This window comes from Nomascus leucogenys, chromosome 11 (assembly GCF_006542625.1).
Source record: "Nomascus leucogenys isolate Asia chromosome 11, Asia_NLE_v1, whole genome shotgun sequence".
Lineage (NCBI taxonomy): Eukaryota > Metazoa > Chordata > Mammalia > Primates > Hylobatidae > Nomascus > Nomascus leucogenys.
This window is the reverse complement of record NC_044391.1, coordinates 28,226,446-28,247,441: the sequence shown is the minus strand read 5'-3', so window position 1 is coordinate 28,247,441 and position 20,996 is coordinate 28,226,446. Positions and strand designations below refer to the sequence as shown.

The 20,996-nt window shown below is 37.5% G+C and overlaps 1 protein-coding gene across 3 annotated transcripts; it reads right to left on the bottom strand.

Moving 5' to 3' along the window:
• Positions 1-5,367: 5,367 nt before the first annotated feature.
• Positions 5,368-13,916, bottom strand: TAC1 (tachykinin precursor 1). 3 transcript variants are annotated; one of them, XM_003252534.2, is made up of 7 exons: positions 13,629-13,916; positions 13,089-13,220; positions 12,008-12,104; positions 11,534-11,578; positions 10,983-11,006; positions 9,470-9,523; positions 5,368-5,964 (listed from the first exon to the last, which is right to left on the bottom strand). In XM_003252534.2, exons 2-7 carry the CDS (start codon positions 13,209-13,211, stop codon positions 5,918-5,920), a joined length of 390 nt encoding a protein of 129 aa, XP_003252582.1. In that variant the 5' UTR covers positions 13,212-13,220; positions 13,629-13,916; the 3' UTR covers positions 5,368-5,917. The 3 variants fall into 3 exon arrangements, with proteins under 3 accessions (XP_003252582.1, XP_030678939.1, XP_003252583.1); XM_030823079.1 differs by lacking the exon at positions 13,629-13,916 and adding an exon at positions 13,362-13,434; XM_003252535.2 differs by lacking the exon at positions 11,534-11,578 and having other exon boundaries at positions 13,629-13,872.
• Between the last annotated feature and the right edge of the window lie 7,080 nt (positions 13,917-20,996).

Genomic DNA, 20,996 nt, shown 5'->3' with positions numbered 1-20,996 from the left:
GAAAAACAATTTGGAGATTCCTCAAAAATGTAAAAACAGAACTACTATATGATCCAGCAATCCCACTTCTGGGTATATATATAATTTTTTAAAAATGAAATCAGTACATTGAAGAGATACCTGCATTCCTAAGTTCATATCAGCATTCTTCACAATTACCAGTAAAAATATATATATATATATATACACACAATTTTAAAAAATCTTTTTGGTAAAGATGACACCTTGCTATATTTCCTGGGCTAGTCTCAAACTCCTGGACTCAGGCAGCCCTTTTTCCCTGGCTTCCCAAAGTGCAGGGTTTACAGGTGTGAGCCACTGTGCTCAGCCTGCTTTATATATTTTGACTATACCTCATATTTATAAAGGTTTGATGCTGTTATGTGTTCTTAGTAGATTATTCCTTTTATCAATATTAATAAACATTTTTTATTTCCTGGAATTTTTAACAGGAAAATTTTTTATTGACTTGTATTACAGTAAAATTGCCATATAATCATTATGTTAGTGTTTGGCAGATTTTTAAAATATCACTTTACTTTTTAACATTTTTCTATTTTTTTTCAGGTTTGTCTTTTGGTAAATAATAAATAGCTACATTTTTTATCTTTTTAGCAACCTGATATCTCTGTCTTTTAATAGGTCTAATAAAGCTACTCATATTTATGCAAATATAAATGTTTAGTTAGGTTTGTTTTTTTGTTTGGTTGGTTTTTTGAGATGGAGTTTTGCTCTTTTTGCCCAGGCTGGAGTGCAATGGTGCAATCTCGGCTCACTGCAACCTCTGCCCTCCAGGTTCAAGCAATTCTCCTGCCATAGCCTCCCAAGTAGCTGGAATTACAGGCATCCACCACCACATCCGGCTAATTTTGTATTTTTAGTAGAGACGGGTTTCACCATGTTGGCCAGGCTGGTCTTGAACTCCTGACCTCTCAGGTGATCCGCCCACCTCGGCCTCCCAAAGTGCTGGGATTACAGGTGTGAGCCACCACACCTGGCCTAGTTAGTTTTTTAACAAAGATTTTTAAAAAGCTTTCTTTCCTTCTGTTGATTAGATTGTGTTTGCAACATTTTCCTTCTTCTGTTTTGATAGTTACTTATTCATCTATTGTTTTAGTTTTAGCCTGTGTATATTTTTAACTCACACACAGAAACTTGCACATTCTTTGAGAAAAAGTCTGGATTATGTCCTAGCCTCCTCAATAACACAATAAATTTAGCATGTATTCATTTCCTTTTATACTGTCCTTCCTTCTCCCCCAGCTAACTCCCATGTTGACATCTTATCAGATTTTATTTCTAGATTGTTTATTTAACACACACATACATAACTCTTCAATTTGGCAATATTTTTTAAATGATTACTTTGCTCACCATATTTCTTATAATTATTTCCTCCCAGATTTAGTTTTCTTCTTGCTGAAATATGTCCTTAGTAATTTTTTCAAAGAAGGTGGGTGTAAAGTTTCTGAAGTCTTATATGTGTGAAAATGCCCTTAATTAGTGAAAGAAGGTGAATGACTGAATTTATTTCACTGACCCCAGTAAGATCTGGGCCCATGCCTCTTTCTCCTCACTTTTCCTTTCAGACCCAAATTGGATAATGGCTGCTAGAACCTAAGCTTCAGTCTTGCAGGACCTGAATCCTGCCTCATTATTAATACAGCCCCATACATTCTCTGAATTGGAACAGTGGACAATTTTCAGGATATAGTGAAATATTGACTGAACTTCATCAACCTAACGTGTAAATTCTTATGTTTTGTTGTTGTTGTTCATTTGTTTTCAGAAACAGGGTCTTGCTCTGTTGCCCAGGCTCAAGTATGGTAGCACAACCATAGCTCACCTTAACCTCAGACTCCTGGGTTCAAATGATCCTCCCACCTCGCTCCCTGAATAGCTAGAACTACAGGCGTGTGCCACCATGCCCAGCTAATGTTTCATTTATATTTTTGTAGAAATGAGGTCTTGCTTTTCTAAGACCAGGCTGGTCTTAAACTCTTGGCCTCAAGCAATCCTCCCATCTCAGCCTCTCAAAGCACTGGGATTATAGGCATGAGCTGCTGCACCCGGCTAATCTAACATATAAATTCCTTAGGCTTTCTGCTCTTCAGCAGAAATAGCTATTTTGAGCTATTCTCATGTTGCAATGGTTTTAATAAGGCTTAAGCTAACAGCTTTTAGTTGGCTTTTCTTCTTCCACAAATTCATCCTCACTGTTAAATGATAGTTTGGTTAAATACTGTTTTCCTTAAGAATTTTGAATATTTTGTCCCCTTATCTCATGGCTGCAACACTCATCCAGTATTGCTCGCAAGTCTGTTGTCTGTAGTGGTCAATTCCTTATTCTGGGGTTGGCACCTTCCACTGTAGCCTCTGCAATTTCCTGCTAGGGCTATGGCTTACTATTGTGGCTTCCCTTCTGCTTCATTTTTGGGGATTTACAAAATTTCTGATCTAATAAAAATCTTTCCCGTGTTTTACACAAATCCCAACATATGTATTAACTTCCTTAAAAATATGCCTTTAAAAATCATTCATAATGATTTCATGTTAGAAGGAGAGATTTCAGCACGTGCTCAAATTGAGACCAGATACTCTTATTTTTGTCTGTTTGGATGGATCCATGTGAAACTATATCCCTGGGGATGTAGAGAAGGACTTTTATTGTTACTGTATACTTTCCTTTATTTGGATTTCTGCTTATTAATTTCCCTTTGATTCAAGATAATAGAGCACACATATGTTGAATATCTTCCTTCTTCCTCCCCTGCCCCACCGCACCAATGCACCTGCCAGCTTTCTCCACATGCTCAAGAGCCCTGTATGTGCTGCTTACCTGTGTAGACAGCATTTAAGGGCTCCTACTCTTCTGTTTTCCAGTTGGGTTTGCCCAGTGGGAGGTACTGACAGGAGATCAGACAGCTGGGTGGCAATGAGGATGGGATATTTATTACCTGGTCACCCCACTCTCCTCCTCCCACCCATACTTGAACACCTTGTTTTGGCTCCAGTCTTTTACTGAAGGCAGCTGCCATCAAGCAGCCTTTTGCATACAGGGACCCTCATTTCTTCACGTTGATCCTTCTGGCATAGGGGTAGCTGTTGCTCCCAAGGACATAGCATGGAGAACCATATACCATTATTAGCTTCTCTACATGCTGCCCATAACTTTGTAACTACTCCCTTTATTAACCCCTTCTCAAATTAGCTTGAAAATAATTTATTTTTGCCCTGGGCCCTGACCAATACAGAAACAAAAACAAAACAAACAAAAACCAAAGCAATAATGTATACAGGTAACTTTATATAGTTTGGTCTTTTTGCTGTTTCATAACAGAATAAAATAAGAAAGCATATAGGTGAAGAAAACTTACTTTAAAGGAAATATGGCACAAAGACAAAGTAATAATAAATGTTTTGAGCAGAAACTTAAACTGAAGTTTCTGTCCCTTTTCCTATTTGTGTTGCCACTGGGTTTCTGGGCCTAGAGGGAAAGCAGGCATGAGTGAAGTTCCGCCAATGCATGTCTTTATGCAGCACTGTGGGATCATACCACAGAGATTTATAGAATTTCAGAGTGGGAAGGAGCCATGGGGACTATTTAGTGCAGCAATGAACAGCACAAAGCACTGCAAATTTGTGATATAGCCTGGATTTAATCTGTGAGGCAAAGATTTAAATACCTCCCCATGCTGTTGCTTGTTCAGTGTGTCTAGTGCCTATAAAAATTTTTTATGGCTAAAATATAGAACTAATTTTCACACTGGCATTTTGAACAGTAGCTTAAAATGGGAACAGGTAACATTCACTGAATGCTCGCTGTGTGTGAGAGTGTGTTCAAAGCATTACATGCATCATTTCACTCAACCCTCAGCTGAATGCCATGCAGTGAGTACTAGTGTTATTCTAATTTTACTGATGAGGAAAATAAGGCAAAGAAAAGTTAAGGGACTCGCCCATCTTTACAAGGCCATTCATAACGTGATAGAGCCAAGATTCAAACCTGAGTAGTATGACATTGGGTCCCATGTGATTATCCACTAAAATTGTTCCTCTTGTTACAACAGCTATGCAGAAAAACTATATATATATGTAAATATATATATATATAACAAATACTGCTTTATGTCTAACAACATACAATATATGTTCCACATTATTAAATACACCATGATGCCGCTTTAAATGACTGTATAATATTCTGTTGTTTTAGTACATGTTTGCTTAATCAATTTCATTGTTAAATAGTTATTTGCTCTATTTCCCCCTCAGCTTATTTCCAATCCTGACTCCTATTATATTATAATCTCTGACCCCAGCATTTTGTTAAGCTTCATAACCCCATCTGTAAAATGATAATAATGATAATATTTTTGTCATCGAGTGATTAAGTACATATATAATTTTAGCTAATGATTCTTATTATTCAATGGAATGTTAAACATTGCTGTTGGGGAGTGGGGCTCTAGGGGGTGACTCTGGTTTTCTCCATTTTGCTTACCATTATATAATTTTTCATATTTAGATGTATTGTGTACTAAGGAATATGAGTTGGAGTTTTTTAAAAAAAACATTTAATTGAAAATATAAATGTTAAAATATGCTTCAGCTCTTCTCTCCTACAAATGGTTTTATTGCTCATCAACAGTCACCAGTCCAGGCTAAATTCATTTTTTTTTACTTCACTGAACAGTGCTTGTCTGCATTGTTTCACCACTGGTCAGTACTTCACATGCTCTATGCAATCAGAAAATGATTCCAAGGACACTTATCAATCAAAATGCACAAGCCTCCCTCTCAATGCTTGGTATTTATTCCTGATGCATGTGCTTCTGTCAGACAGAGAGAGTGTTATAGGTATTAGCAATTCACAGGCACTTCTTAGAAATGCTGAAAAGTAGTTCTTATTTTTGCTGTGAGGGTGTTGCCCTATTATCAACACCTCAGCTTTCTGTATCATCTTCCAACAATCTTTGTGAGAATTTGATTTGCTATCTTAATTCTAGTGAGACTCAGGCACTGATGCATTTATACCTGGGCTCTAAGCAGGGCTGAAATGGTAGTGAGCTGATGCTTTACTCAACAAGAGAATAATCAGTGAAATATATCTTTGAAATAGATTATTATTGTATTTGTAAAAAGGAATTAAAAGCATATAAAACCAGAACTTAGCCTTTACTCTTTGGAGCGCAAATTGCAATTGTGTTCTTCATAAATGGTCTCATGACAAATGATTTAGCAAAAAAAGTGCATGACAGAGAGAGAAATTGCATTTTAGACAAAACCGCTTTGAACCTATTTCATCTATTAAAGGAAAGATTGCTAATTGGACATAAATGTTAATAAAAGAATGTGACAAAAATCTTCAAGATTTTTTTCTTTTATTTAAAATGTTAGCTATCACAACACATCATACAATGAAATGAAGACATTAGAATCACATTAAAACTTTTAAAAACATCTGTATATAGTCACAAAACATGAAACATGCTTCAGAGATACAAATATAGTGTAATACCAAAATCTCAGTACATTTTCACCATGAAAACAAATAGGAAAAGCACAAGACTGTCAGGAGTTTCCTTCCCTTTCCGCAGTAGCTGACATGACTGCTTCAAAGCAATGATTTTTTTCTTTAGGGACTGTATCATTGACAGGTTTTACAATTTCATTTAACACTGTGCTTTGTTGGGAAATAACCACTTATTTCTATTTTAATGGAGTCATCATACTGGAATTAAAACACATGTTTACAATACATATTGGCACAATATGAAAAATAAACACTTTTTGCATTTTCAACCCCAAACAACTGTTATTAAATAAATTATTATTCCTCATAGTGCATGTCTTAATTTACCTTTCATTGCCCATTGTCACAAATGAAGCTGAATAAATATAGTTAGGTAGTTTATTAACGTCTTCTTTCATAATTCTGCATTGCACTCCTTTCATAAGCCACTGAAAACAAAGAAGAGATAAAGTGTTTTTTAAGTGAATTCACTGAGGGAGTTACACAACTAAAGTTCAGGGCATATAGTAATTTATTTTAAACTCATAATGACATTTTCCCTCTACAGAAAGTATTTCTAAAAATGTTATCTGCACATCTTCCAATCCTGCCTCAGTCTCTATCCTGATTGGAAATGATCTAACCACAGAACTCGGTTTCATTCATCATTCATCATATACTTGGTGCACCCAAAGCATATTTCCACAATATATTGCAGTGTTGATTCTCAGCAGCTTTCTCAAGTAGTAGCAGTTACCCACAGCGAATTATAGAAAGGACAATGCCTAAAATAACCAGGAATACTAGTAGGATAAAAAGAAAATGTGGGACTTTTATTCTAGCAGAGACCATGGGCCAAATCTAGAATACCATTTGTTCTTGTAACTAGGTTTATAGGAATACAGACACACTCATTCATTTACATATGGTCTATGGCTGCTTTGGCCTAAAATAACAGATTTGGGTAGTTGCAACAGAGATTACATGGCTCACAAAGCCTAAAATATTTATAATCTGTTTCTTTTCAGGAAAAGTTTGCTGATCTCTGCTCAAGGGGCATCTCATTGTGTAGGGGTCTCTTCCTACCTTGTGGATACCTCCCAGTGATGGATTGCCCTCAAGACTAAAAACAGCCCATTTACCGTAGGTAAGTCAGTTGAGCCATCTAAATACCATACTGTTTAACTTTAGTGGCCTGTGAAGGATTAATTATTGCTTCCAAAGGTATTTAACATATAGCTAGCAAGTAATTTAAATACATTATCTGGACAAAAAATGCCAAAATTGTAATTATATTATATTACATATAATTTCAAAGGGATCTGTAAACACAAAGGGGTAAAAATCAGACCGTTGCAATAAAAGTATTTTGGGATATTTTTCATCCTTAACTAATACCTTATAGACTTAGATGTATGGTATAGTGGAACTACTATGCTTTTTGAAATTTAGTATGGCCTGTATAAAATACTGAATGTAAACAGAAACAGGGGAAAGATCTGTGAAGGATCTGTAGGAACAACAGGTGCTACTCTAAACAGTTTCCTCAGTGAGAAGATTTGCTGACAGAGAAGGCAGGTAAAGGCACCAGTGTTATCACTTCCCTCTTTAATACTGGTCTTAAACACCCAACTATCCTTTAAGTGCGGTTAACAATAAGCTGCATATTTTACATCAATTAAGTATGCACTTGTGAGGCAGAACAGTCTGAGCCAACACTGGACGGGCTTGAGGGAAGGAAATAGTTTATTTCTCATTCGGTTTGATTATATTAGGAACAGGATGAATAGCCCAAGTTCAGTCTCTGACAAGCTTTAGGTAACATGACTCTATTCCTCAGAGAAATTAGATGAAAGCTAATGTAAACCAACTAAAGACAGACAGTGATTTAGCTGGAACATAATGTCCTCTTACATGGAAACAGAGTTTCTTACCTGCTTCAGAGGGTCTTTGAACCCTCTGAAGCCTGATATAAATTTTTGAGTGTATGAGCTGATGAGGGTTTCTGTGGGAAAGGGCATCTATCTAGATTTATCAGATTGTCAAAGGGGTCCCTGACCATGAGTGGGTAAAGATCAGAGGGCTGTAGATTAAGGCTATGATAACCTTGCCTCCATGAGGTATATAAAAAGATCCCTGATTGACTGTGGATCATATCACATTTTTGCCCATTTTTCACCTATTTATATTTTCTTAACTAAAATGGAGGAACAAAGATTTAGTTATAAATTGATCCTGATTCATTACAATGATTCTATTTATCACTACTTATGTTATTATTTTAAGTACATTTAATTGTATTTAATCTGTTCTAACTTGTACAATATCTACATTTGTAAAGTTAAACATGTTCTGAAACCTATATCAATTCTGGAAATGGAAAGTTGATGACTAATATGATTATCAAGAAAACCACAGTTAAGTGAGGACTAGTATGTATTGATACAAATAAAAGCCATTGTGGTTTAAATTTATACTTCATTTCTAAAAGTGGGAAGATAATACATATTAATAAAACAATTACAAGTTTTTCACTAAGGCACATTGATAATTTCTTACACTTCACTTACACTTCGGCAGCCCAAAATGACTGGTGAGAAAATGCAAAGGTAGTGTCTAAATAGAAAGTGGGGACCCAATAAAAACACTGGGATAGCTTTTCCTGTGGACTTCAACACCAAGAACTTCAAATTCCAGATTTATTGGAAAGTTTGTATAAAAGGTCAATTATGAAACACTTAGAACTTTTCAATTATATGAATATATTCTCTGGCTTCTGCTGTAGCCCAGATTATGTTAACTTTTTTTTTATATTGCGGGTTTTGATTTTTGCCCCACAGAAAGTGGTTTTATTTAATGTACCCAAGTCTTACATTTCACAATAAAGAAAAAAATCTCCATTAAAAAACACTAGGGTATTTTTCCTAGGATCCAGATAATTAACGATTAAGCCAGCACATCTTATAGATTGTCTAGAAACTAGAAATATTCTAAATGGGTAAGACAGCTGCTGATTACCTTCTAATTAATAACATATTTAGTATTTTAATTCTATTTTCACTGAAGGCAAAATAGAATTCGAATAGCTTTTCCAAGAAGCCCTAGAGGTAAGAGCTATAAGGTCTTAACAAAAAGTGAGCTTCTATTAAAATGATCTAGGGGTTATTTACCTTGAAATCAGTGTGATGAATGAGTTAACTAATAATGGTTTTCAGATATATATATATCTGTGGTATTTACAAAGAAGATGGAAACTGAAGAGAAGGAAACTTGCAGGGTTTATATCATATGAAAAAGTTGTTCAGAATTAAAATGAGAATTGTGGTATCCTTTCTCTCTAAGGAGTTTATAGCCAGAACCAATTTATAACACTCAAGGATATTTAATTGTGTTCCTTTTTGAAAGTACTGAAATAAACCATATCACTTTTGTCCTCTCCAACATCCATCAGGGTGTTTAGATTTTGCATCTCTACAACTTCATAAAAAGTGATTAATTTGTATAAAGAATTTGTTTTGTGAATTTATTTTTGTGTTGGAAGATCGCCAGATGTAATGTCTTGTAAAACTTTCAAATTACTTTGATAACAAGTGAAAATCAGCCTCATTCTTCCCTGCACTCCCCACTCCCCCTTGGTTCAGTAAGGTTAAACAAGGCTTATTTAACAGATCTACAGGAAAGAATATAGTACTAACCCAAAGATTCAGGTTGGTAATGATTAAATGGGGCAGACACTGGTAAGAATGGTGATTGGAGAGAAATAGACAGATACTGTGGTAATATTAGCTTAACCAGCTATAAATCCATTTGTGGTTACAAGTACAACAGTTAAGTTTTTTCACCATAATACTCATTTTTATATCTACTACTCCTTTTTAATATTTTAAAACTATGTCTTAGAAAAAAATAGAAATAGATTTGAGATACTATTTTCAGTCATAATTTCATACATACCAGAATTTAAAGCTCTTTTGCCCATTAGTCCAACAAAGGAATCTGTTTTATGTCCTGGAAAAATACATTTAGGGGCATTTTAATATGTATATCTTTGAGGAAACAAACTATTATTACTAGAACAAAGCAAGCTTCTGAATATATGTCTGTATAATAAATATCTATCTACTTCAACTTTTGGTGATACTGAAGAAATAAAGATTCCTTCAAAGTTTTATAAACTACACTAAAACAATACAATGAAAGCACTTTTCTTAATTCTATATTTAATGTTAGCAAGCACTCTTTATTCATATATTTTATCTGTTATGTAAGGGTCTAAAAATATTTTATATAAAATGTTGTTATTTGAGCTAGCTTTGATTTTTTAGGAAGTCAATTTCACATTTGTGTGAGAGTGAAATATCCAAGCGTATTTCCTTGTGTTATTAATAAGTTGTACTTCTCAGCAAGTGGACCTTAATTAAATCAGATTCCTTTCCTTGATGATTATAATCTTCTAAAAGGTCACTGTTTTTATTTTATTGGATATTAAAAGATACTCCTTTCAGAAAAGTGTATTAGTTTTCACATGAACAGAGTACATTTTTTAATTACATAGAATTTTTATATATAATTCCCTTCAAAGTCAAATCCTTAGAAAGTAAATATGAATACCATTTATTTATTTTTCAAAGATGAACTCTTTGGAAAGGTTACTATTTTAATGCTAGTGAGACAATTTCTCTTGGTTTTTATTTTAATAGTTGAGAACAGAGCTGCTATGTTAATGTGGCCTGCTCTGCCAACCCAGTGAACCAAATCCACGACAGGGTACGTGAGTGGACAATATGATCAAGATAGACCCTTGCCACTTCTTGTCAACTCTGGTTCCATTAACTGAGAAACAAATCTAATGACTTTCATGTACCACAATTTTGCCATCTTTGCTGCCCTAAGAAATGTTTTACTGATCGAGTTTGCCCATTCAATTAGGGGATTAAAAAACTGCATCTCTACCCATCTTCATTTTTAGTATGGATTCTCTACTCATATTCATTCACTCATTCCATTTAATTAGCTGCTGGATGACCCTAATAAATGACATCATTATTGGACCAAGCATACTAAAATGAGTTAGGAGATGCCTATAAATGCTTGTGGGGGTTTCGTGTTTGTTTGTTTGTTTGTTTGTTGGTTTACAGTGAAAGTAAGCTTGGGGGTGGGTGGGTGGGAAGAAGTCTGTATGGTAGATTTCTAATCCTAGGATTGAAATTCTTATCTAAAACTAACAACTTAAGGGACTTAAAAGACATTTTTTTCTTTTTTAATATAATGCATCTCTTTGCTAAGTACAATACGTCTAAGTAACCATATTCTGGATGTAATATGAATCTCTCCCATTCTTATATTGTCTTCATTAAACATATTAAGCCCTAGAGTCATGACAGAAAATAAGGTAAGATAAATAAAGTGAAATTCAATATAATTTTACATTTAAATTTGATAAATGTCAAAATAATTTTGAACTTACTTTTGTGAGAAATCTGGCCATGTCCTAGAAGAAAGATAAAATTAGCAAACACGTATAGATTTGTTTTTAAAGATGCTACATTATATCTTTTATAAAATAATTTGATTCTCAAAATATGTAACATTTTCTATCTATATATTATCCTGAGGAATAAAGCAGAACCATAAATGCTAAACAAATTATTAATCATAAAAACTAAATATTTAAACAAATGGAATTTTTATTAAGTGCCTTCTATGGGATTCAAACCTAGGACTACGAGACTTCTGAGGCCTCTTATTAACTACAAGACTGTAACATATCCCACCTTCAAGGCTAGCCACCCACTGAGAGAGAGAGAGAAAGAGAGAGGGAGAGACTGAGACAGAGAGAGAGAGAGTGACAGAGAGAGAGAGAGTGACAGAGAGAGAGAGAGACAGAGAGTGTGCAAATCCATCTCTTTATTAAACAGGCATGATCCGGATCTTGTATTTCAGCCCATAAAAGATTTTATTTCACTTTCCTGCATGTGCTTTCACAATAGTAAAATAAAGATTTATAGGAATGTTTACCATAAAGAGCCTTTAACAGGGCCACTTGTTTTTCAATTGAGGAATCTGACAAGAGACGAATTGTCATTAACTACACGTTCCACTGAGCGTGCGATGAATTCAAGCAAGCAATATTTCTATCCCAAGACAAATCTACTCTCACCTCAGGGAATGCTCTAAAATCCTGCTCCACATGCACTTGGATCATCCGCACTACTACCCCTGGAGGCCCGTGCCTTCCCTTTGTCAGCTTGGATCTTTAGTCAAGGGAGCGCTTCACTCGAATACAGTGAGGCATGCGAACCAGATCTTTCCCTCCCCGCCGCGGGCCCGTGCGTGCCTTAGTGCGGCGTGGGCCAATGTCGCGCCTGGGGAATTACACCCCTCTTGGAGTGGAAATCTCTATTCAGAGCGAGAGACCCTGGGGTACTCCAGGAAGGAGTGAGCAGACAGGGCGGGCTGCCCAAGACACCTAGGGACGGTCGCCTATCTCACCAGCATCCCGTTTGCCCATTAATCCAAAGAACTGCTGAGGCTTGGGTCTCCGGGCGATTCTCTGCAGAAGATGCTCAAAGGGCTCCGGCAGTTCCTCCTGGGGGACAAAAGCACGGACAAAGGGCGTGTAAGGCAACCAGAGCGAGGCACCCAGCAACCCGAGCTCTTCCCGCTGTACTGCGGCCCCGAGGCGCGGGGAGGCAGCCTTCCCCACGCTCGGGCTGAGCGGGGTCCCTCCCGAGGCGCTCCCTCTCTGGGCCCCTCCTCGCGGAACTCGCGTCCCGCCCCCCGCAAGCCTGCCAGGGCGAGTTAGCAGCTGGCTCGGCGTCTTCAAGCTTGGAGCGCTTTCCGCTCTCTCCTCCCAGCCCGGGGACCTTCCCTCATCTGCTGCGCCGCCACCTGACTTTGTCTTGTCTCGGTGCCGGCTTTGTAGAGTCCTCACTGCCCTAAATGCACACAGGTGTGTGGGATCTGGGGCTGGGGCTCCGGTGGGGAAGGGTGACAACGCTTTACAGACGACTTTCACCGTTTTCCTGAGGCGCGCTCCCCAGCGCCTGTAGCCTACGAGTTTCTAAAGGGAAACTTCAAGCTACATCCTCAGGTCCGCAAAACAAACGTGAAGGCAGGAAATTAACTTCCCTCCAGCCTCCGGCCCTCCAATCCCCCTGCAGCTCGCGCGTGTGCCCGCTGCTGCCCGCGACCAAGGCGCCCTCCTCTGCCCGTGCCCAGACGCTAGGGCAGTGCAGCTGGACCTGAGCCCCCGAAATCCCCGTTCCTGGGGGATGAAATCTTATGAGATTTCCCGTCTTGTTAGGATCTCGGGCACATCCGGGAGGGCATCCCTGCCGCAGGGAGTTCCTGGGCCGGACGGTGAAGCCCTCGGGAAGAAACTTGAATCGTGGGCACAAAATCCCGTGAGGAACCCGGGAAATAGTGCTCCTTTCCATCCTCCCGTACGCATCCGCTGCCTCCTGTCGCGGTCGCGGTGCCTGCCACGTTAACTAGGGTGCTGTTGCGTGGGAAGGTGACAGCTCTCGAGCCCAGGAAGAAGGGTGCGGGCCGTCCTGGGAAGGGGCCTCACCTTGATCTGGTCGCTGTCGGACCAGTCGGACCAGTAATTCAGATCATCATTGGCTCCTATTTCTTCTGCAAACAGCTGAGTGGAGACAAGAAAAAAGACTGCCAAGGCCACGAGGATTTTCATGTTGGATTTCTGGGATGGGGTAGGGGTAGAAGACACCAAAGAGAGAAATAATATATCTATTAGGGGTGGTTATCCAAGAGTTAGAGCAACAGAATTTTCTGCCCCACAACGGATGAACCAAGATCAAAAACATAAGGACTAAAGTCTCACCTGTACCCGTTAGGCGAGAGAATCGCGTCCCCAAGATTCTCCAACCCTCTTCTCCCTGAATCCCAACTCCCCCAGCCCCCTAACCCACCAACCCACCCCTTCAAACCAGGAAACTCAGCAGGTGGAAGACAAAGAGGGGCGTTGGCGTTTGGGAAGCCAGTCTCCCCGCTGTCCCTCGCCGCAGCGGCGCACCCAGCGCGGCCACCTCGGACAGATGCGGGGCGGGGTGACCCGGGCAGCCGCGGCCAGCGCCGCGCGGGCACTTACTGCGACGGACAGTCCCGAGGGGTGCTGGGTTCCTCTGGTTCCTCCGAGCGCACGCTGGTCGCTCCGCACTCTCGGTGGCTGCGGCCGGGAAGGAGGTCCGAACGCGCTCTTTCGCCTGCTCAGTGCCTTGCGGTATTTATCCCAGCCCACTTGAACCTCCAGACCCACGTGACATTCTCCCCACGCGACTTTCTGCTCAATATTTAATTAGCCGCCTCCTCTCCTTTCGCTTGCGTGATTGAGAGTTTCCGAGACGGTAACTCGTCGATGCCCATAACATCTGGACCCAATTGGGTTCTAAATGACGCAATTTTAGGAAAATCGAGGTCTCGCCATCCAATCCGGAGCGGCCTGCTTCCGTCTGCAGATCTGACGCCCCCTCCCCTCTCCTTCGAAACTGGGTTTCATGACACCTGATATTACTCATCAAATTTGAGCAAAGTGACTCATTCCTTGGACTTCGGTAACTTTTCCGTCCCTTGAGACGTCAGGATAAGTTGCACTTTTGAAGATGGCCAAATAACTGTAGGCATTCAGACATTTCGTAGGAAATCAGGCTAAAAAAGGAGGACTACACTTGAGGGGAGATGCGGGGAAGCATTATTTTCCCCTCTATTTCTAGCTTAAGAGTATTTAAGTGTTTCTGAGACACAGCATCTTTCTATAACCAGAACATCCCTCTTCTAAATCAACGCGAATACTGGCTTTTCCTTAGCATAACAAAAGGATGTTTCGTCCCATAGTATTTTAGAAGATGCAAGCAGATTTATTTTACATTTTGGAGAAAGGGGAATTTAAACATGACATTGTGTGTCAGACTTAGGATTTCTTTTGTTTGAAGCTGGGTAACTCCTCTTCCTTGCCACATCCAGGAGCAGGGGTTGAACAGGACGTTTTTTGCTTCTCTCCTACACTTTCTTGCTGAAGGCTAGGAAACCAGCAACATAGTGTGTAGGATCCTCACCCTTGTCACTAAAGGGCTCTATAAATCATATGTTTCTCCTTTCTATGAAAGTAAGTGTAGTGAAGATGCTAATGGGACAGTCATTAACAGCACAAAATATTAGACAAATAGCATTTGTACAGAAACCACAGCTTTCCATGAGCCCTTGGTTGCCTGGCAGGCACATTTCTTTGATCTCTAAATGAATTAAAAGATGTGACATCTTTGGTGGAGTAGTTTTCTCCCCTTTGCATATGAAGTATTATATTTTTCAATTAATTATTATTTTTTAGTATATTGCATAAAAGAAATAAGTTTTTGCAACTCAAACCAGAAGTTTTTTTTCTCCACGTTGTTCTTAAATAATCCTGAATTTGGAAATTCTCATGCATCTCTGATTTCTTTTGGCCTTAGCCTCACAATGTGTGAGCATTTTATTTTCCGTTTTCAGAACTTTCATATGGAAAATTATAAGCATATCCAAAAGTAGAGAGTAACATCCACTTCCAAGTTTCATCTACAACCCTTCCAGTTTCCTCTGCACTCAGATTATTTTAAAAAAAATCCCAGACATTTAATCATTTCAACTGTGAATATTTCAGCATGTCTGTATAAAGGTAGGAATTAAAAAAAAAAAAAAAACATAACCATGCCATTATCCCACCTAAAACAACATAAAATAATTCCTTACATTTCATCCGGTTAGCATTCAAATATTTCTCATTGCCTCCTAATTCCTGTCCACACAGTTTCCTGGTTGAAATCAGAATTATAATGAAGTCTATACGTTACAGTTGGTTTTGTTAGTTCAGGCTGCTGTAAGAAAGTACCATGGTCTGGGTGACGTAAACAACAGAAATTTATTTCTCACAGTTTTGAAGGTTGGAAGTCTGAGATCGTGGTGTCAGCATGGTCTGGTTCTGTTTAAGGCCCTCTTCCAGGTTACAGACTGTCATATTGTCTCCTTGTTATATCCTCACATGGCAGGAAAGAATGAGAGAGCTCTTCAAGGTCCCTTTTATCAGGGCACTGATCCCATTCATAAGAGCTGCACCCTCATGATCTAATTATCTTCCAAAGACCCCACTTCCTAATACCATAACCTTAGGGGTTACGATTTCAACACATGCATTTTGGAGGGACACGAACATTCCTTCTATTGCATGTTTCTTAAATTTCCCTGAATCTATAATTCGCGCTCTCTTTCTCTCTCCATTGTAGTTTATTGATAAGACAGGTCAGGAGAGTGTACTGCATTCTTGAATTTGCTGATTGCCTTTTAACTTGTTTCTCTGTTTCGATTATTTCCTGTTAATTGGTAGTTGTATCTAGAAGTTTGATCCTCTGTACATTTTTTTCTTTTTCTTTATTTTTTTTTGATGAGACTACTTCACATGTGTTGTGTTGTTCTGGTAGGAAGCACATGATATGTGGTTGTTTCTCCTTTTGAGTTGTTAGCAGCCATTGACTATCATTTTCTAGATCTATTAATTCATTAGTATTTTCGAAACAGTGCTATTTTGATTTTATCATTCATTATTTGTCTAGTAGATAGACTGTTTCTTTCATGTTTCTCAACAACTAGTTATTCTAAGGCATTATTAATATAGGAAAGATGGGATAAATGCCTGATTATGTCTCTCTACCAATTTTGAAAATAATGAATTGGTAAATTAACACCTTTAAATAAGACCCACTTTAAAAATTAGGATTATTATGACTTCGTGGATTTAAACACATTTGACATACAGTCATCACTCAGTATGCGTAGGGGATTGGTTGTAGGACCTCCTGTAGGTATCAAAATCTGTGGACGCTCAAGTCCCTGATGTAAAATGGTGTGGTATTTGAATATAACCTATGCACATCGTCTCATATATTTTAAATAATCTCTAGATTACTTATGATACTTAATATAATATAAAGGCAGTGTAAATAGTTGTTATACTGTATTGTGTGGGGAATAATGCAAAGGGAAAAAGTCTGTATGTGTTTAGCACGGATGCATTTTTTTCTAAATATTTATGACCTACGTTTGGTTAAATCTACAGACGCAGAACCCATGGATACAGGGGGCCAACTATATTTCAACCCATGGCAGGCATTCTTCTAATTGAAGTTCAGATCTATTCTTGGCCCGCAGGTGACTCTTCAAAGTGACTCCTAAGACTTTATGCCAATAGGCTTTGATGGCTTTTTCTTGTTTTTGGTATGACAAAATGTTTCAGGTCAAAGTTATATATGTTTTGCTTCTGACCCGAAATCTGCCTGTAAGGGGCCCTAATTTTAGAATTGAAAATGACCATTAGAGATCACAAACTGGGCTTTATTGTTACACATTGTTTGTGAGTTCTTCATTGCTTCAAGACCCTTTCAGCAGACAGAGCTGAGAAAAAATGTGCGTGTGTCTCTGTGTGTGTGTGTGTGTGTGTATCTATAATCATGAACGTATACTGTCTTTTCAAATCAGGATCTCATAGAGTTTTTAATTAACCTACTCTATTTTGCATCTCTTTTTCCATACCCCAAATGACATCAACATGATTATTCATTAGGTTTATCCCAATACATGATGCCAGTATGATCAACAATATCATTACTGGAAACAGATTAAGAGTTTTTGTGTGCAGTTTTGTTCTTTTTTAATCTTTAGGGCATATCACACCAGGTATGTTCAGTCATATTACTGCGTTATAAAGTCTCTTTACAAGTTATTTGTATGGTTATGCTACCAACTCTTACACAGGTAGATTCATTTTCTCATTTTGCTCAAGTTATAGGGATCACTTTTTAAACGTAAGTTTAGAATTATGTAAAATATATGGTTCTAAACTCAAATATTAAAAACATTATGTGGCTGGGCGTGGTGGCTCACGCTTGTAATCCCAGCACTTTGGGAGGCCAGGGTGGGTGGATCACAAGGTGATGAGTTTGAGACCAGCCTGGCCAACACAGTGAAACCCCGTCTCTACTAAAAATACAAAAATTAGCTGGGCGTGATGGCGGGCGCCTGTAATCCCAGCTACTTGGGAGGCTGAGGCAGGTTAATTGCTTGAACGCGAGAGGTGGAGGTTACAGTGAGCCAAGATGCCACTGCACTCAGCCTGGGCAACAGAGCTAGAATCTGTCTCAAAAACAAACAGACAAACAAAAAACCTTATGTATTCAAAGAAGTGTACCTTCAGTCCCTATCTCTCTGCTCTCTTATGTCTAGTAACCATTTCTTTTTACGTTTTTGGTTTAGCCTTATATTGCTATTGTTGTTATTTTAATATAAGAAACGATGTGATAATTTCCCCCTAAATCTTGTAAAATTCTATACCTGAAGTGGGACATTTTAGAAATTTTTTTTATTTCTCAGATACTAATGTGGTTTATGGTTTATGAGGTAACAAGACAGCTACTTTATAATATCTAAACTACTAGTTCAGTATAAACAGTTGTATAATTTTATTCAGATGCTGTATGTTATAAATGTGCCATAGTACATAAAATAGAGGTTATTTCATAGAATTGAGTAATAAACAATAATGAGATAAAAGGTATATCCAAGAATACATTTGCCACGTTCCCCACATCATTCATTAATGCTATCTTAGGGATCCTACTAAGACATGCACGTTTTGCACACTTTCCCTTTGAACATTGTAGAGGTTGAGATATTTGCATTCTTTATTACCTGTTTTATTTCCTAGGATAAGTTTAGGAAAAAATACATATTAATAAAACACATATGTTTAATGCATGCTAATTCATGATTAGTAGACTGGTGAACAAGTAATTCATTAATACCTCATTTTTTGTGTTGCAAATTAAATTTGCAACATAAATTAAATTAAAAACCTGGACAAAAGTAAAAAAAAATTACTATTGTCCATTTTCTCATCACTCAAAAGGAACCACTGTTAACGTCTTGGTATACTGCTTATGATATTTACTTATTTATGTATAATTATTATTGTTTTTTGAGACAGAGTCTTGCTCTGTCTTTCAAGTTGGAGTGCAGTGGCGTGATCTCAGCTCACTGCAATCTGTGCCTCCAGGGTTCAAGCAATTCTCCTCAGCTGCCCGAGTAGCTGGGATTACAGGCATCCACCAACATGCCCAGCAAATTTTTGTATTTTTAGTAGAGACGGGGCTTCACCATGTTGGCCAGGCTGGTCTAGAACTCCTGACCTCAAGTGATCCACCCTGCGTGGCCTCCCAAAATGCTGGGATTACAGATGTGAGCCACCACGCCCAGCCTGCTTACAATTTTTAAAGGGAAAAAGTCACCTGATTGTTTTTATAAAAATATTTTATGCATTTCGTACAATGTATGCATTGTACTTTGTATGCATTTTATACAATTAGAAGGATAGAGCAATAGACAAATAAAAGTTATGAAAATAGGATAAGACCCTAGTAACTATTTTTAACAAAAGATAGTTATTTATATTTTATTTGATATCAGTAGAAGAAAAACAAAACTAAAGTGAAAAATGTTTGTTCACCACAGGATATTTTTTTCATAAAAAACTGACTAGTGCTAAAAAAGCAGGGTTTATTCATCTGGGTATATGCCCAGAGGTTCATTGCAGCACTGTTGACAATAGCAAAGACATGGAATCAACTTAAATGGGCATCAATGACAGATCGGATAAAGAAAATGTAGTACCTATACACCATGCAATACTATGTAGCCATAGAAAAGAACAAGGTCATGTCTTTTGCGGAAATCTGGATGGAACTGGAGGTCATTATCCTTAGCAAACTAATGCAGGAACAGAAAACCAAATACCACAGGTTCTCGTTTATAAGAGGGAGCTAAATGATACAAACTTATGAACACAAAGAAGGAAATAACAGACACTGGTGTCTACTTGATGGGGGAGGGTGGGAGGAGGGAGAGGAGCAGAAAACTACTGGGTACAGGGCCTAATATGTGGGTGATGAAATAATAGGTACAACAAACCCCCGTGACACGTGTTTACCTATGTAACAAACCTCCACATGTACTCTCAAACCTAAATAAAGTTAAAAAAAGCAAGGCTTAGAGATAAACATGAAGAGGCTAGTATTAATAAGTAACATTAAAAAATAGATATTTATATAATATCAATTCCCTAATTTTGAAAGATTAGGATGTTAGCACTCTTAAATTTCTTCCCATTTTCCCTTTCCCCTATTTCCCAATTTTTGCAGTTACATGATTAGTTTACATTGTTCAAGTTTATAACATTCACATTCAGTATTGCTACCATACTTTTATTAGTTGTCTACTTTCACTGTATGTTTAAATATATTCCTTGATCATTACCAGTTCTTTTAATCTCACTTTGCCATTCTTAAATTTATTTTTAATCATCTTTTATTTGACTGGATGTCATTGTCAAGAAAATTTTTCTTCTCCAAGAAGAAATAATGCGTATTGCATTTCCTGAGTTCTTTCATGCTAGTAAATGTCTGTTAGTGGTTTCTATGCTCAAATGACATCTTGATTAATTATAATATTTTTATATTAAATTTTCACAGAACTTTATGGACATTGCTTTATTGTCTTGTGGAATTGAGTGTTATTGATAATTCTGAAGTGATACAGTTTTTCCCTGCTTTTCTGTTTGAATATCTGAAGAATTTTTTCTTTATCCTTGACATTCAATAGTTCAGCTAAGAAATATTATTGAGCATACTACCTCTAATTTTCTTGGAGTATCATGAACTGTTTTTGTTTTGTATGAGTAGGGACTTGCTCTTTAATATATTAAATTATTATCCTTCATTTCAGGGAAATTCTATTGTATAATGTCTTTGAATATATCTTGAAGTGGAATTTTTACTTCAATAATATTATGAAAATTTTCTTTGGATTATCACATATATAATACTGTAATATATATTATAGTTCATGTCTATAATATTCTCCCAAATTTGCTTTAATTCTTTGTCTTTTTTATCTGCATTCATTCAGATTTTCTCAGTTCTTTTCTGCCAGTAACGACTTTTGTCTATTCTGTGTCTTGCAGTTTCTAATTTAGTTATCATTTCCATAATCATGTTGCATAGTCCAAAATTTGTCCTCTAGACTAGTAATTTCCTTTATCATCTCATTTAATTTTTAAATTATTCTATTAGTATGCTCTTATTTTATTGAACTAATGTTCTTAAGACCTTCTTAGAGTGAAGTGGGGGAATTGCATTCTATTTCCTGAGTTACGTTTTCTTCTAGTTCAGTGGTAAAATGTATGAGTTTTGAGCAAACTCTGCCAATTTTTACTGGCTTAGCCATTTGCTAGCATGTATCCTTGGATAAGTTACTCAAGCCCTCTCTGCCTCAATTTTCTAGTCTGTTAAATACAAAAATAAATAGTATTTACCTCCGAAGTTTTGCTATAGGGATTAAATGAGTAAATACATGTGAAATGTAAAGAACAGTACCCAGGGGC

Coding starts and splice junctions, on each gene's coding strand:
- TAC1 (XM_003252534.2), bottom strand. CDS start 13,211: ATGAAAATCCTCGTGGCCTTGGCAGTCTTTTTTCTTGTCTCCACTCAG. Junction 12,105..13,088: donor CCGACAGCGACCAGATCAAG/GTGAGGCCCCTT, acceptor TTTGTCCCCCAG/GAGGAACTGCCGGAGCCCTT. Junction 5,965..9,469: donor CAAAAGAGCTTTAAATTCTG/GTATGTATGAAA, acceptor CTTTGTTTTCAG/TGGCTTATGAAAGGAGTGCA.